Source organism: Tympanuchus pallidicinctus, unplaced genomic scaffold, assembly GCF_026119805.1.
Source record: "Tympanuchus pallidicinctus isolate F22 unplaced genomic scaffold, pur_lepc_1.0 scaffold16, whole genome shotgun sequence".
NCBI lineage: Eukaryota > Metazoa > Chordata > Aves > Galliformes > Phasianidae > Tympanuchus > Tympanuchus pallidicinctus.
This window is the reverse complement of record NW_026294679.1, coordinates 9,740,252-9,756,608: the sequence shown is the minus strand read 5'-3', so window position 1 is coordinate 9,756,608 and position 16,357 is coordinate 9,740,252. Positions and strand designations below refer to the sequence as shown.

General features: G+C 44.5%; 1 protein-coding gene across 4 annotated transcripts in view; it reads right to left on the bottom strand.

Moving 5' to 3' along the window:
- XPNPEP1 (X-prolyl aminopeptidase 1) overlaps positions 1 to 16,357 on the bottom strand; it is a 29,590-nt gene extending 13,233 nt beyond the window's left edge. The window contains exons 1-10 of one of the 4 annotated variants that reach the window (XM_052677140.1): positions 16,267 to 16,357; positions 15,763 to 15,851; positions 13,139 to 13,269; positions 7,754 to 7,817; positions 6,069 to 6,173; positions 5,718 to 5,810; positions 4,668 to 4,811; positions 4,188 to 4,283; positions 1,893 to 1,974; positions 743 to 953 (exon numbers count right to left, since the gene is read on the bottom strand). In XM_052677140.1, coding sequence (XP_052533100.1) covers positions 743 to 953; positions 1,893 to 1,974; positions 4,188 to 4,283; positions 4,668 to 4,811; positions 5,718 to 5,810; positions 6,069 to 6,173; positions 7,754 to 7,817; positions 13,139 to 13,255 — 912 coding nt within the window. In that variant the 5' untranslated portion in view covers positions 13,256 to 13,269; positions 15,763 to 15,851; positions 16,267 to 16,357. Of the gene's footprint in view, positions 1 to 742; positions 954 to 1,892; positions 1,975 to 4,187; positions 4,284 to 4,667; positions 4,812 to 5,717; positions 5,811 to 6,068; positions 6,174 to 7,753; positions 7,818 to 13,138; positions 13,270 to 15,731; positions 15,852 to 15,933; positions 16,020 to 16,072; positions 16,170 to 16,266 lie in introns of those variants that run through there. The other 3 variants (XM_052677143.1, XM_052677142.1, XM_052677141.1) reach the window with 3 other exon arrangements.

Genomic DNA, 16,357 nt, shown 5'->3' with positions numbered 1-16,357 from the left:
ATCTATAGCTGCTGTTCTGTCCTAACTTGAGCATTTGCTTTCACGACTTCCAGGTTGAAACGCACGACTCCCAGACAGCCAGGTTCAAGTACAAGGGTAATACAGCACACAGAGCTGTACTAAAGTTATTCAGATAGTACAACTGTCCCTCAACAGATGTGCTTGCTTCGCGGACAACCAGCAGCTCCAAGTTATCTGTGTACTCACAAGGGTCTTTGCTACAACAACTCTTGTCACTCTGCCCCTCCTGTCTTTGATACAAGACATCATACATCGCCCCACTTATTTCAGTGGCTTGAGGATATAAGAGGAACTATCTTCAGATACTCAGTCAGACCAAGCCAGTGCTTCTTCTCAAAAGTCCAGCCCAACTTTCCTGCTTCAATTTCTGTTCCCACCTCATACTGCTGGTCCACATAATGCTGATGCTCCAGCTATAGGCACACTGACCCGAGTTCACCCTGCTCTCCCTTTCCCTCCCCTCCCTCACTGTACTTGTCTTATCTTAAGCTGACAATTCTTTGGGTAAATCAGCTTAGTGAGTTGGAAGGGCAGCACCATCAAGAGCACCCCCAGGATTAAACAACGTCTCAATACCTCAGTATGGCTGGATGCCTTCCACTCCAGCCTGCAGCACCCTTTGCAGAGGGGAAGCTGAGGCCAGTTGCCCCTCGTTAACACCATTGCTGACCACACCTAACATACAGTAGAAAAGCCTTTTTCCTTTGCAAGAGCCACACACCTTGGGAATGGCCTCAGTTAGAGCATAGCTGGATTTGTCACTGAGCCACACTTTCTCCTTGGGCGAGAGGCCTGCACCAACAGCCTGCAGTTCCGTCAGAATAGATCCATATGGCATCACTTGGATTTTAAATTCTGGTTCCAGCATACTGTCAAGCTGTAAATGCTCCCTCACAGCTGGGTCCATCATCCGGTCACCATCAATGAAGAGCCTGAGAAAAAAAATCAGAGCAGAGAGGTAGGACCACATCTGACAGCAGCTAATCTAGCTGGTAGGGAAGGTAGGGAAGAAACCATGCTGTTTTGGTGACATTTCAGGAGAAGGGAGTTTATCAACTATGCCTTACACTCTGCTCTCTATTGTTTTACCCAATGGCCTTCATGCAGCTGAAATTCTGCTTTGAAATTACGATGCATCATCCTGCTGAGAAGGAGCTGACAGCATTTTTGTTTGTATGACATTCAAAATGGCTGAATGCCATCAATATGCTTCAAGCAAGAGAGAGAAACAAATTATATAATGGCTATTCCCTCATTTTTAAGGGTAACATCTCAAAATGGAAAATCTACTGTTGCTTTAAGTACTGTACTGTTTTCTGTTTTCACTGACCTGGAAAGTTCAGCTCACCCTTCACACACAGCCTGTATCAATCAACAAAGGTTTTACTCCAAATGCATCTATCTAGCAGCTTGGTCATGATTCTAAAACACCTGTGCTTGCGGAAGCTCATTTTATGGTGCAGCCACAGGAAAGAAGCCTTCTGTCATAAACCAGCCCTGAACTTCACTATGAAGTCTCAGAAGCTTTGAAGCAACTCATCCACGGCATTAGAAAGAAGTCTTCCAATACCCAGGTTAGTATTCACTCTTACCTGCTTTTCACCCAGGGCCCCAGGGTGACACAGGGGGATCAGCTGTCCTGCCCAAAGTCACCCAGAAAGTCAGCCAAAGTGCTGAGCTGCACAGCAGAGCACTTGGCTAACTCTCTAGCTCTGATCAGTGGAAGAAAATTAACTAATATCAAAGCAAAAGGTTCAGAAGCAACATTAAAGCATCGGAGCATAGGTGTTTTAAAAAGACAAAAGCTTCGTTGAAACAGATCTCTCAGAGAAAAATGCATCTTGGGGAACAGAAGAGGGGAATACAAGCACCTGATTGTGTTCATTCCTATGACGGCGTATGCAAAAAACACAGGATTGTACTCAACATCAGAGCCTCGGAGGTTGAAAAGCCCTGGAAAATAAGAATGCCAAGAATCACAGTCCTGGTTCATCTCTTGCAGCATTGAAGAAAACCAAAATGCAGTCAAGCAATGAGTCGTCATGAGTGCAGGCCATGGGTTCAGCTCACAGCCAGCTGTCCCCACATCCTACTGTTTTTCTGGTAATCCCAAGGTTTTGCCAGGAGATGGCACCAGAACTGCAGTTTAAACACCGTAATCCAGCAAGAAAACTAGGTTTTAACTTCCAAAGGAGGGTTGGCTGAGAACAAAGCAGGTACAGGGGAAAAAAGTTATGGAAGTGTAAAAAAACAACAAAAAAAAATCGTATTATTTGTCCTTTCTTGTCTGTGCAGTGTGGTAAGAGCTCACTTCCCAACTGCCAGAAAAGTTCAAAGTTAAAACAGGATATATTATTTCATTCCAATTCTTCTTTTGATACTAGAGGAAGGAGGGAAACAATAAGCGATACCAAAAATGCCTCTTTTTTTGACCTCTTATTTTGGCTTCCAATATCTCAGAATGAAACTGCAGTCTTCATGTTTTTTTCCAACAAAGGTTCCTCACAACAGCATACAAAGCCAGGAGTGGAAGGAGATGTTCAGCATTTCCAAACTTCCGATTTTAGGGTCAAATAAAAACCCCAGGATATCCAATTAGCTGAAATGAGTTACTCAAGGCAATAAGACCAGCCAGCAGGACAGCTGGGAAAAAAAAAACAGCATGTCCTAAATCACAACCCGGACTGCATTCATTGAACTGTGCAAATTCTGCCATGAAAGTAAAAATAGAGTTAGATTCTCCCCAGGGAAGGAGCGGGTCACTTGAAAGCAGGAAAGAGCCACAAAGAACTCTTTACTGTAAGGGTAAAAACTTCCTTGCTCAGCCGATTCCCAATGCAGTAAGGAGGCAATAGACTTCTTTGTAGCCATCTCTTTGTCTCCAGAAACTTGTCTGGAGTTTAATACAGGAAATTGAATTAAATAAAATTAAAGAGACCTTTCCATTCCTCCCTGAGCTTAGGACAAGAAATTAATTAGGCATGTGGCAGTAAGTTTCTCTCATGACCCCCTTTGGTCCATCTTAAAAACTCTTGCTTCATAACCAAGCTTAGCTTTGCTGAAGTTATTTAATCTGAAGCCACCTCAGGGCATCAATTTATCATTAATTTAATTGGAGATGCACCTGAAAAGGTGAGACAGACAATCTCTGCTCACATAGGAATCCCCAGAGAGGAGTCATATTCACCACTCCTGTAAGTATTTCTTTCATTAAACAAGCCCTGTGCTCAGCGTCCCAGATCCAGGAGAGCCTACAGACCTCCACATGCTGGCTTCTGCTAGTGACAGTGACTTTGTGTTTTCAGTACTGGAATTAGGAACATGCCATTTTTATTTTTACTTTGTCAGATTAGACATAACATACATACATTAGCACCACACATCCTGCCAAGACTATCTTCCCACTACATCAGTCTGCGTGCTGGGATGCACAAATCCAGTAACAAGAGTCACAGGGAAATCACTGCTGTTTCTGGACATTCACCCTTCCTATGTTTGGGGCTGGGAGCCACGATGTAGAGACGTAGTTAACCTGGGGTCTCAAATACAGAGGGGACCTTCTAACAGGATCCTTGGATACTGAGCTGAAGCGATCTGGAAACAAAGGCTGACCTCTGACATTCACTTTAACCAAAGCATTTGCTAAACTCTGGAGAGGTAGAGATCAATGTAAAAATTTGTGAAGATCAGAAAGATGACTGTGAACCTCACCACTGCTTTACGTAAACAAAGCCACATGTTGCACTGCTTTGTTTGTAGCACAGAGCAGAAAACTGCCTCCGTTTTCCCATAGGATGAGGCAGCATGAAGATATTTTGCAGTCAGAAAATCTCACAGGTTTTGGTGGTTTTTTTTTTAGGCTGCTTCAGGCTTATATTACAACCTTACAACCTTCCCTTCTCCCAGGCTGTTACTCAAAGTTGGTGATTTGCTTGCATTTCCTAGGCCAAAAATGTACTCAGGAGTTATACCGGTGTAAAAAGGCAATGCACAAAAGTACAGATTCATCATTTATAACCTTGTTTCTTAACTACACTTGATACAAGTTAACCTCTTCCAAATACACTGGCTGACATGAATGCCTCTCACTCTGTCAGGGTTCTTCCTTTCTAAGGCAGGGAGGGAATTTAATAGGAAGAACACAAAAGGAAAAGGCAAAGACTTACATGCTACTTCATCCAGCGCTGTTACTACAAACCATAGGACTTTCCTCTCAGCCATTTTTGAACGGAGGGCTACAATTTTATCTCTCCAGCTGACCCCTGCAAAACACAGTGTGAAAGGTTACAGTCACCAACTTTACTGGAGATAAGGACAGAAACACAAATGCACGGGATTCTGGAGATATTCAAAGCACACTGTTTTGCCTGCGCACTTCAGTCCTGCCTCATAACCTGATACAAACTATCTCAAACAACGTGCTCTCTCCAGACATCAATATATTTGTTTAGAAGTTATCCAGCTTGTAGCAAATGGTCAAATGAACTTTCAAGGACAGAAGAGTCATCAGTCCGACCACTTTCTCAACCTAACTACAGTGGATCATACTCTGTTCCAGTAGAGTTTTTCTCACTATTTTGTAAGACAAAACCAAAGGGAGACAGGGCAGTAAAAATAGTCCACCTATCAGCAGTAAAGTTTCTCACCTGTGTAACTCAGGTCTAGCATGATGAGAGGCTTGCAGGGCCGCTGAGGACGGTCTGTCCAGATTGTATCAATCAAGTTTTCTTTGACAGGTACAAGATCGTGGCCAGCACTTCTCAAGACTTTGGACATCCTCTTCCACTGGTCTACCAAAAGGAAAAGACTTAAGAGATTTGTTTCAAAGAATGCATACCAGTTGAACAACAGTCCCATTAACTGCGAACGAGCTTGGGAATCTGGGTCTCCTTTCTTTCTAGGCTCCCCTTCCTCCCTTTCCCATAAAAGGCAAAAGAAAAACTATTTTAATTTCAGTTTCACAAATGCAGTCAGAAGCAGATAGAGAACCTTGCAGCCCAGGAGTTTCATGCTATTGCTGAAGAACTGCTAAGCTGGGAGACAGAAGACACCATAAGAAGCCACCTCAGAGAACAATATAACCATCTCCTCTACTCCTGTGCATAATCATGTTAGATCTAAGCTAGCTGAAAGACACTGCCATGAGTCTGATTCTCTGCTCATTTGAACCAAGGAAAGATCTCCCCTGTGAACTTTCAACTGGGCTGCATGTTCTGAAGCATGACTATACAAATACTTGTTCATCTGATACAATTGGCACCTCTCCACAAATGTGTTTCCTACTGAGAAAACTGCAGAGATGCTGAAATCACCAAGCAAAAGGAGCAGAGTGAGTTCTGCTTTGGTGTTCTGGCTTGTATGTTGGCCAATGCAAGCCTCTTTGTGCTGAAGTGCCTGTGACAAGCACAGAGGAAAGGAGGTGGACTGGGACGCTGCTTTGCAAATAAGGTTACTGTAAGTCCATCATAAATCCAGAGTTATGCAGCCAATGCACTGCTGCAAAGCTCTCACAATACATGCCTAAAACCAAAATCCAACCTATTTTGCATAATGGTTTAACTCACCACCACCTCATTTAAGCTGAAACACAGCAAAATTAAGCTGTGTATCATCAGCAGCAACAGAACAGCTTAGCCAGAGAAACAAGGAAGCAAAATTAACTGCCCGGCCCAGTTATGAAATGAAGTAAAACCAACCAGCTGGAATTATGAAAGGGTCCACTCCCACCTTCGAGCCTTCTGGGAGGACGCTCACCAGCCAGTCTTCCTGAGTTGGTGTATCTTTCAGACCTTCATTGATTTAAAAAAAAAAAAAAAAAAAGAGAAAAGAGGTTCAAATAAGGCATCACACTACCCAAAAAGTCTAGTCCAGACTTCTTAATGCATGTCAGCGTGCAAGAAGAGTCACAGGACCCTAAGGCAGGAGCAGGATCTGACAGCATACCTAAGACACCTCGTGTGATGGGGTACCCCTACAGCCCATGCTGTACCATGGACAAAGTGCTCAATCAGGCTGCACTTGTTCTCTGTTCCCACCCTCCCACATACCCATTTTCATGAGTGTCCAGTTGCTATCCATTTGATTTGCTGCCTGCAGGAAGTAGCGTCCATCTGTCCACATGGCTGCGTGCTGCTCAGTTACGATGGCAGTACCTAGGCAGGAAGGCAGAAACGTGAGGATATTTAGAGGTCAGAAGCCACTGTGCAAAGACACAGACAGTAGTGAGTGTGTTTGAAAAGAGCCTAAATTCCCCATAAAAGCAACTTGGCTCACTGTTCATAGTCCTGTTTCACTTTCACCTCTTCCCCTACACTATGGCCTTCAAAATCCTACCACAGACAGTACATCCAGCTATACAGCATAATGAACTGCCTCAGATACATTCAACTTAGGCATATCTCATCCAGTGCAACTGGGTAAATGAGGCTTTCCCAATCTCCTGTAACAGAGAATGTGATTTCCATCTGCCTGTTGTCACACTAACATACACCATGCATCCCAACACCATCCCATCTTCTTACAGGGAGGAAGCTGTGCTCTGGTAACTTACAAGAAAAAGGTGTTACTGGGCTAGCAGAAGCAGGTATCAGTTCCAGATGTCAGCTGTATCCCTTTCCCAAACATTACAGCTTTAGCAGAGATGGTTGAACAGCAACAATGAACAGAAAATTCTGCTGGTTTCAGTATTTGTCCTATTTCACTAACTCCAGATGGAGAGATGCAGACAGACAGGAACTGAAGCCCAGATTAGCAGAGTAGTGTCTCCAAATACAATTTTTTTGTCTTCTTACTAACCTCTGCCTTCCGAAACCCCCCTTTAAAGATGCTTCAGCGTGAAAATGTATGAAACAGAAGTGTTTTCCATCAAGTGAGTTTAAAAGGTGAACTCCTGGGTAATACTTCACTCATTTGCTGCAAGCTAGGCTGGAAACACAGACTTTCCAAGTACATAATAAGGGCCCAAAATAGAGAGAAAGGTTAAGAAGAGGCCATAGGGAAGGCATGAAATTAACATAGGATTATCCATTAGCATCAGCCTGCAGCCCTGAATTTACAAGCTTCCAAATGAGGTCCCTGAGCAGTACACAGGAACTGACACATGGACTCTCCAAACACATAGGCAGCAGTACTAATTAAGCCAATTTACAACTGGGAAAAAAAATACCTAAACAGATTAAAGTGACTTTCCAACAATCACACAGCAAAGAAAGTAACATAGGGTACATCTAGGGTAAAAACTAGGTCTCTTGACATAGACCTATCCTAGAGCCAAGAAAACATCCTGTCTCAGCAAGATAAGTAAACTTTTCCACAGCGCTCAGTTTCCAAATACAACATTTTGGCCCTGTTCTTGTTTAAACAAGAGGGCTAGCTAAAATCCATCTACTACTCACCCAAAACTAAAGGGCAATGTAAAAATCTGTTCTTGCTGCCTTCTCATCAAAAGAAACGAACATAGGCTGTGAGAACCACATTAAAGAGTTAACAGGATTTTACTTTGTGAGAGGTTCATTCAGGGGTCAAACATCTTCTGAAAACTTGTTATTGCACTGATATTACATAATTCCAGTGGGCAGCCAAGACATTATTCTGCAGATGCTGAAGTGAGAGGAGACCATGCAAACAAGCTGGATAGGTTTCCTTTTCCATTGTGCCTCTATGCCATGAATGGGACTATTTCTTTACAGGGGAATTCTGTAGATTAGCAAGAAACCAAGTTCTGGAAAAGTACCTGCAGAGCCATCAAAGCCACAGATGAATGCCCGTCTGCAATCACAGGGTGCAATGTACTCGCTCTGGAAAACAAAAGAGGCAGAAATTATTTATAGCAACACGGAAAACAATAAATCAGCTGATGACAAAATACTCTGATAAGTTGTTTTTTCTCTCCCCCATAAAGGGCACCACAGAAAGAAATTAGTTAAAAAAGCCTGAGCTCTACTCCATCGTAATATTTAATCATCTGTGATTATACTGTATTTACATCCAACTGGTTTGGGAGCTTTAGTGCATTTTTTTGTTGGTGGTTTTTAAGCTGCAGTACTTTTCTCCCATAAATGTCTGTAAACACTGAAGTGCTTCAGAGTTTGCAGATGTTTACTTCACACTCAGCCTCCCCTTTAGGCAACAAACAAATGCTGCCTTTGAAGCTGCGGTGTGAAAGGAAGAGAAACCAGAAGTGTCCCTTGATCTTGAGACCATAGTAATCAGCACATAAAATCTGCAAAATTCACTATCTTCAATGAAGTCCCCTCACTAGAATTTAACAAAATTCCTTTAAGACTTTTTTTGTCCCCACAAAAACATCTAGGTGATAAAACTATGAAAACCTTAAGCCCTTTGGACCTTTCAAAAATAAGATGCCGAACCTCTCACTTCTACCCTACCTACTCAAACCCCATCTACACCAGAAAGTAAGGCTTGGTGGGTAAGAGAGAAACCCAAGCCCATCAAAAACACACTTCTGCAGGCACTTTTACTGGCAGCATTATGAAGAGTCTGAGAACACGCAGATACCTGCCAGTCACAGAAACATACCTTGAAATGGCCACACATCATTTGTATGGGATTCCATTCTGGCAAGTTCGGAGGTCAGAACTGCTGAGCAGGCCTGTTCACTAACTAGCACAACTCAGCAAATCAGCTTAATCCAGGCTGACAGCACTCACGTTCAAACTGCAAAACCCCTGGATTTGTACCTTACAAATGGTCTGAAACCAAAGTGGGCTCCTGAGCCCGGAAAGCTGCTCTCTCCCCAGCTGTGGGGAGACACTTTGGGAAATGAGCTGAGAAACCACAGCCCAATTCTCAGGAGGTTTTAGCTCCTGCTGTGATAGATATTGGCATTTCTTGGTCTCTGGATATGACTATTTTTAAATCATCTGCTCATAAGATAATACTCCCTTCAAATCTGCTCCTCTTCACTGTTCTCCTAAAGAAAAGAAAGGATTCAAAAGTGCAGAAGTGAGAAGCACAAATTGCAGTTTTCCTCAATCACTAGCAGCCAGTATTTGATTTCGGTCTCCAATCACCCCAACATCAAAACCCTTGCAGAACAGCCACGTCTCTCCTCTCCTAGGAGGAGCTATCACTAGTCTCCACTAACCTGCTGAAATGGAGTCTTAGAAAAGCAAAACCCACGGCCCAAAAGAGGATCTGGCTGAGCAAGTTTTTGCTCTTGACAGCCCAACAAGAACCCTGGGATTACACACAAGAAATCCCCTATTTTATCTGACCACTAATAGGAAGAAATAGGGCAGGTATCAAACTACAAGTGCCTCCAGCTCCGCAGCAGTCCCACTCCCTGTGCCTCTTCCTGTTCAGCCCCCAGCAGGCTGTCACACACACACACAGCAGCTGCAAGGATGAGAAGGTCCACAACATCTCTCAGGCTGGGATGATGCCCTCCATGCACTTCTAGGTGATGAGGCAACCCAACCAGTGCACCACTAACTCTCCTCAAAAGAACAAGGGAGACATCAGTAGGCAGAGGACAAAGCCATTCCAGGAAGACAGTCAAATGCCAGTTCCTGTAGGCACCCATCTCCCAGCAGCAGAACAGGGTGAGGCTGGACTGGAGAATAACCTTTCATTTCCAAATTTCCTAACAACTATTCACCCTGTGCACCTCTACAGCTCCTCAGCTGGGGTATCAACTCCCCAAGGGTCCAACACCTGCATGAAATGCTGGACATTTCCCAATGTGCATCATATCATAAGGATTCCTAAAAACAGACCAGTGACTTATCTTCCTTTTCTCTTAACCAACACAGCAGAGAGAGACTACAGGCTGGTTTGCTTGTCTATCAGTTTTAGATCTGCTAAAAGTTGTTTAAACTAAAAAAGGCTTGATTGAATGGGAGACATCTCATGCTGTGTCATTCACACACAAACCCAGAGAGTTTTAAGAGTTTACAATGAAGTGGACAGTGTTCAGGAGGGCTTATGAGGGATCTGGAGGGGAAGAGGGTTCATTCATCTGTCAGTTTGAATTCCTGCACTCCCACCTGTTCTGTTCCATGCAGCAACCCCCACTGTGCAAAGATGAGCCCATACTTTGCACAAGCTAAAATTACAAGGGGAACACCTGCGTATGCCACACAAAGTACAGGCCACAGCAAGGTATTTCCCTGGGGCTTGTCTTGCAGCTCCCATGGCCTTCAACCTGGACTTTCTCAGGCTTTTTGTGGCTGCTCTCCCCCATGCCTATCAGTCCCAAATGTGCAGACAAAATGGGGGCTGCATCAAAGAGGCCCTCAACCAAGCCAGGAAGAACCTAAAGAAACGAGTGGTGCTTATCACCAGTCTGCATGGCTGTTCTTAACATCTAAAAACTTATTCTGCTCAGGGCATTCTAATGTCAACCAAGAATAGCAACGAAAACTGCAGTTCACTGGCCTTAGCGCTACCACACCAATGCCATTAAAGAACACAACCTGCTGTGTGCTTGGAGGGAGCTCAGTATTTACTGCCAAAAGCCTAACTGCATCAGTAAGATCTGGAACAGGTCAGTACAACCTGTGCACAAGCCATATCCTCTTTTGCTTTATAGCTCTGCTGATTCCTCAGCTAAGAACACGTATTTTAGAGGAGCAGAAGACTGCATCTCTGCCAATCCAAACACAGTGACCTGAGCTGGGTAGGTACCTCCTTGATCTGGAAGATCAGCCAGATGTGACCAAATTTGTTTTCACTGAGTCAAAACCTGAGGTGTGAAAGCCAGACCCAGGTTAGCTGTGACTAGCTCAAAGTCCAAGCTTCAATATAAACATTATTCTCCCCCATTAAGGAGGAAGTTCCTCCAATCTCTGAATATCCTCACAGGAGACTCCAGATTCAACATCAATTAGATAATTCAACATAAAAATGGATACTGCATTTACAACTGCAACACCCCCAAAAGCTTAGACAAGTTTTCTTAGCAGAGCCACAAAGAAAATAAGTACCTCACTCCCAAAAGCTCAGCATTTCATCCCTTCACGCTCCTTTGAAAATTCAAGCACAATACTCACAAAAGCAAGCAGGATTTTTTGTACAGACTTCAGCCCACTTTTGGCTCTTCTTTCTTAACAGCCTTTGGACTATCCAAACTTCCAAGGAAACACCTCCTTCTAACTTAATAGCAGCACCAAAATTTCAAAAAAATTTCAAAAAAAATCAGAGGAGCCAAAATTAACTGCTGGCTACAAAAGCCACAAACCCAAAGTATTAAAAGCCTTGGGTAAGCCAGAAATAGAGCCAGCTGTGTGTGAGAAGCTCTGCAGGTCCTTTATCTCCTCACACAATTAAGCATGGAAACCAGAGGAAAGAGCTGGTGGCAAGCCTCCAGGCAGCAATATAGCCTAAGCCTTTTGGCATTAGCTGGAAAACCAGTATTAAAAGCATTACAAAAGTCCAAATATTCCCAGTGACAGTGATTACTAACAAAAGTTAATCAGCAATTTGTAGCATCAGTCCAATTCAGGAATTGGAAACCAAAATGGGAATGTTTCCCCTGGTCTAAAACCAGTGTCAATACCACAGGAGGGAAATCCCTCTTTGTTGATATGGATCCCCGGGTAGCATCAACAACAGCTGAGAGAGGCAAAGGCAGGAAGTAACTCAGGCTACAGAGAGGAAAAGGCTCAAGCTCAGGTATCATCAAGCCACAGTCTTCTGAGTCACAGCCTGTAAAGTTCCTATTTGCATACAGGAAACAAAGACTTGTTTGGAACACACAAAAGCTGCAAATCTCAGCTCATCACAAGATATCTGGAATCAGTAAGGCTATTCTGGGATTACCAGGTTTCTGCCTATGCTTAAATCTGCAGCAACTCCCAAACCTCACAGACAGACAGAATCCTGCACTAGCCAGTCAAGAGGCACCAAAATCTGCAGCTTTTAGTAATCATTTCCATTTAGATAGATTCATTCTCCAAAGAAACCTGATCAACTTGCCTAGCAGGAAATAGCAACATGGGGTTCTCTACTTAACTGCATTCTGTCAAGGAAAAAGAGAGCAACAGAAAAACCCAGAAGTCCTGAGGGTCACATTCTTCAACTCACATGACAGCACTTAACATCTAGTGAAATGATACCAGAGTTATATATGGACAGAGGCAGCTTGAGGCAGGAATGTAGCAGACAATAGCAGCTGCAGAAAGCGCCTCCCCTCTACCTGCCCAAGTTTGGTCTCCATAATAGGAAACATGATGCTGCACATACGCTCCCAGGGCACAGGCAAGTCTGGACCCAGCACACCTCAGTGCCAAGTCGAGGGCAAAGGTTCTGACTGAGTTGCATTTTGCTCTAGTACACCCTAGGGTAAAAGAGAGCTTTGGATGTGAGCCAGAAAAGCTTCAGGTCTTTTGTTTCCTGAAAACGGCTGAGGAGGAAAAAAAGGCCTTAGCTGTTCTTAGGTCTCCAAACAGAGCAGACATGAGTAAGACAAGCAAACAAATAGGCTGGGGAGGTAAAAAGCAGGTCAATAATTTAAAAATAATGTCATGAACTACACGAATCGAGAAAAACAGTGGAAGCAGCACACAAAACAGCTGCCACCACGGGTTCCCATGTTGAGCCACTCCTCTTGTCTTTAGCACACAGAACTGTCGGATGCAGATCAGACTCCAAAGGAAAGTGTCATTGTGACATCCTCTTTTCCTGCCTCTCCCAAGAGCTCTCTGCATAGGATCTGAAGAGCTTTATCATAAAGCAGCAAATTCCAGCAAGAACTGGATCTAGCAAAGGGAAAGTTCTGCAACCACCAGATATAAGAGAATGTTTTAGTCAGGAGGTGCTAACGGGGAAACTAAAGCCCAGATAATGCTTTTTCCTCCTCACATAAATCCATACTTTCCACCAGTCAGGATGGGGACAGCAAGTGCTCTGGCAAGCTCTCTTTTCTCCCCGGAGACAATATGATGAGAAATTGCTGGTGGAATATCCAGGCTGATTTGTTACAAGAACATAAAAACTTCAGTCTCTTGAATAGATTCCAGAAACTTTTTCCAAAACAATGGTTCTCAGGTTACTCAGGCTGTTACTCTAGAACCATGAGAGTTAGTGAATGAAGGATGATTTTTGTTATCCCTGGCAAGAAAAAGTAAAATCATTCCCGTAATTCATCCATCCATACCTGGTGAGCATCTCCAGAGGGCACTATGTAGGCTTGCACAGGCTCCTGGACATACCTAGGACTCTTCATGACCTGCCGCAACTGCTTCAGCAGTTCTGTTGTAATTTTTGGACTCATCTTCCCACCTGAAACTAAAACAAAGCACAAAACCTCAGAGCTTCTTCAGCCATCTCAGGACACTCACACACATGGGCTGGAGGCAATAACCACTAAAAACTCCAGAAACTTCCTTTGAGGACAATAGTGCCAGCATTACCTCTCTCTGCCATGTTGTCAACTTTACTCGCATCTCTTGAAAATGAGAGTTCAGTCAGAGCCCAGCAAGTCAAAACCTGGTCTGCCCTATTAAGGCTCTTTACAATCTGGTGAAAGATAGGGTTGCTGGTGCCATGAAGGGGTAGCATGTGTGTTAAGCTTGGCAAGCCTAACAGCACAGATACACCTAACAGCTTGAGGAGCCCTGTGACAGCAGGAATAGCACATGATGCTGAAGGTCCCAAATCCCCACATATCAGAAGTAACCCCACACACAGGAAGAAACTTACAGTCATTTCACTCTGGGGGTAGAAATACTGTGACTTACATGCCACAGGAGCACACACTGCTGGGAGAGCAGGCCATGCATTCTGGGGACTCAGAAATGGACCACTTAAGAAAGCAGTTTTTAAAACTGTCACTGTAGTCCAGGATTTCATATTGGACTGGGGATCAGATCAACTCAGAAGAAATCTGTTCCCAAGGACAGAAGAATTTCACTAGGTGCATTCACCTCTGGGCTGCAGGCCAGCTCACACAGCAGGAACACAACTGTAATAGGAGGAATGGCCCACTGAGCTCCTATAGGTGACTGCAAGAGGACTTAAGGCAGCTTAAAGGAACCTTCTCTAAAGACCTTTGGCAAAAGCTCCACAGAATTCAGCTGGGATCCAGCAGGAAGGAATGGGGCACAGGTGGATGGAAGGGAAAACAAGGACACGGGTCAATCACAACCCCTTGCTGTGATTCTGCAATAGATGCATCTTCGGTAAGGCAAAGAATGTCAACCTCTCAATTTGCTACCCAAAAATTACAAGTAGCTGAAGCCTGCTGCGAGCATCATGCAGAGATGCAGGAAGCCATGCTGCTGTGCTGGCAAGCAGAAGGCTGCAGCAGCAGGCACCTGCTCACTGCAAAGGATGTGCAAGCTGTGCAGGAGGCTTGGCCTGAACAGCTATGAAGATTAAGTAACTTGAACATCTTCAGAGATCATCTCCATTTTCTTCACTCATGTCTCCCTGTCAGTGCCTAAGAAAACAAAAATCCCCTTCCCAGTCCTCTACCCATTTCTTTCTCATTTTTAAGTACAGATGGGATCTTGTAACTTTAATGCTACCACATTCCGGGGCAAGGTGAATAAGCTCGGTGTTCCCTGAATGTCATGCCAGGCAGTATTTCATTCTGACCAGTTTGTTTATCAACTCACTTCACAGCCATGTCCACAAACAGATTATAGATAGGAGAAGCAAACAGTATGCAGGCCTCAAATACTTTTTACTTATCCACGCTCTTAACTCTATTTACACCTCAGTAGCTAACAAAATACTTAAGAAACATTATGGTCCTGTGCCAAAACACAGTAAGGTACAGTCTCTGTTCCGTGATGTTTTGTCATCTAAACAGGAATGCTGCCTCTATTCCACAGAATCATCGAAAGGCAATGTGATTTGACAAAGGCCACACAAGTTCTTGGCTGCGACCAAGCCAAAAACTGAATCAAAATCTGCTGCTTTCAGGTGTAAAGATCTCAACCTGAGTCCACCATTTACACCTCTTAGTACAACAGCTTCTCAGCGCACCAGATATGTGAGACAACCTAGCTGACCATAGGTACTGTTTTTCAAAATCCAGAGCACAAGAAGCAAATAACGATCATAAGTCACCTTTCTCCACACCATCAAATTGATAACTTGACCACAGTGCTTTCATTGGGATTAGATTATACCTCAGATTTATTTCCAAGACAAATTTTGTATTTTATTTTTGCAGTTTGCAAGCTACTCTGAACTGTACTGTGATCATTTTTGTCTGTCCTCCATAACAAGTTCCTGTAACATTCCATAACACTGATGCTGATTTATGTTCAGAGAGAGAAAAAACACAGAGGTTAAAGAGCAACAAGGACACAGCTTTCGTTCTAGACCTGTGCTTTAACCCCAGAAGCCAGAAAGCCTCATTTGAATAGGCAATGACAAGGCTTTTCTTTTTAATAAAGCCCCTTGCTGACAAGCCACGATTTTGTTATCAAGTAAAAGGGATGAGGACAAAAAATTAAAAAGCATTCTTACTGTTGAAAGATTCACTTGCAATGCTAAAACACAACTAACCCAGAGCAGCAATGAAAACCGTGCTAAGAAGCTGTTTTCCCTGAGATCTTCAGTTGTCACTCACTCTGATCCTCATATAAATTTTAGCAGGTGGCCTTTCCTTTCATAGCATAATTATTACCCTGCTTGAAGCTAACACAACTTCTCTATCATTATTTAACCATTTCAGCAGTTAAGACCAAGCAGAGCTCAATTAAGGTCGCAGGGCACAGTCTCATTCCCCGCCCTACCTTTTCTAGAGATACCGGACCACCCCGTTACCTGCCCACGCTGCTCCCCACGTCCGGACTCCTCTTGCCTCCCCTCACACCAAACACCATTCGGTAATTTGCTCAGCCTTAGAAACGTGCCTGAGAAAGCAAAGGGCAGAAGTGAAACGCAGCACAACCTTCGCACCCCATAAAGCGCTCTCATCCCGAGCTGAAAACACACCGGGCCTCGTGATTAAATGCTCTGTGTTTTTACACGGGTTTGTTTCTGCAACCGCTCTGAGAGACCGCTCCTCGTTTTACGGAAGGGAACGCTAAGGCCAAGCTGCAGCAGGCCGTGGTACGACCTATATACTACACACCAATCAGCCCCCGGGGCACAGGCCGGCTCCAAGCAGAAATGCGGCACCCGCGCCATGCCTCCGCAGGCCGCGGCTGACAGGCGGGGCCCGGCGAGTGCGATTAAGGGGGCCGCGCCGTGCTCCGGCCCGCCCAAGCCCCTCCTGCCGCCCGCCGCCCCGCTCAGGCCGGGCCCTGCCACCCCCCTCACCCTCACCTGCTGCCGTCCCGCCCGCCGGCCGCACCGCGACGTCAGCGCCCACGTGCGCCGCCGCGGGCCGCCGCCGATGACGTCACGGGAGCGCCGG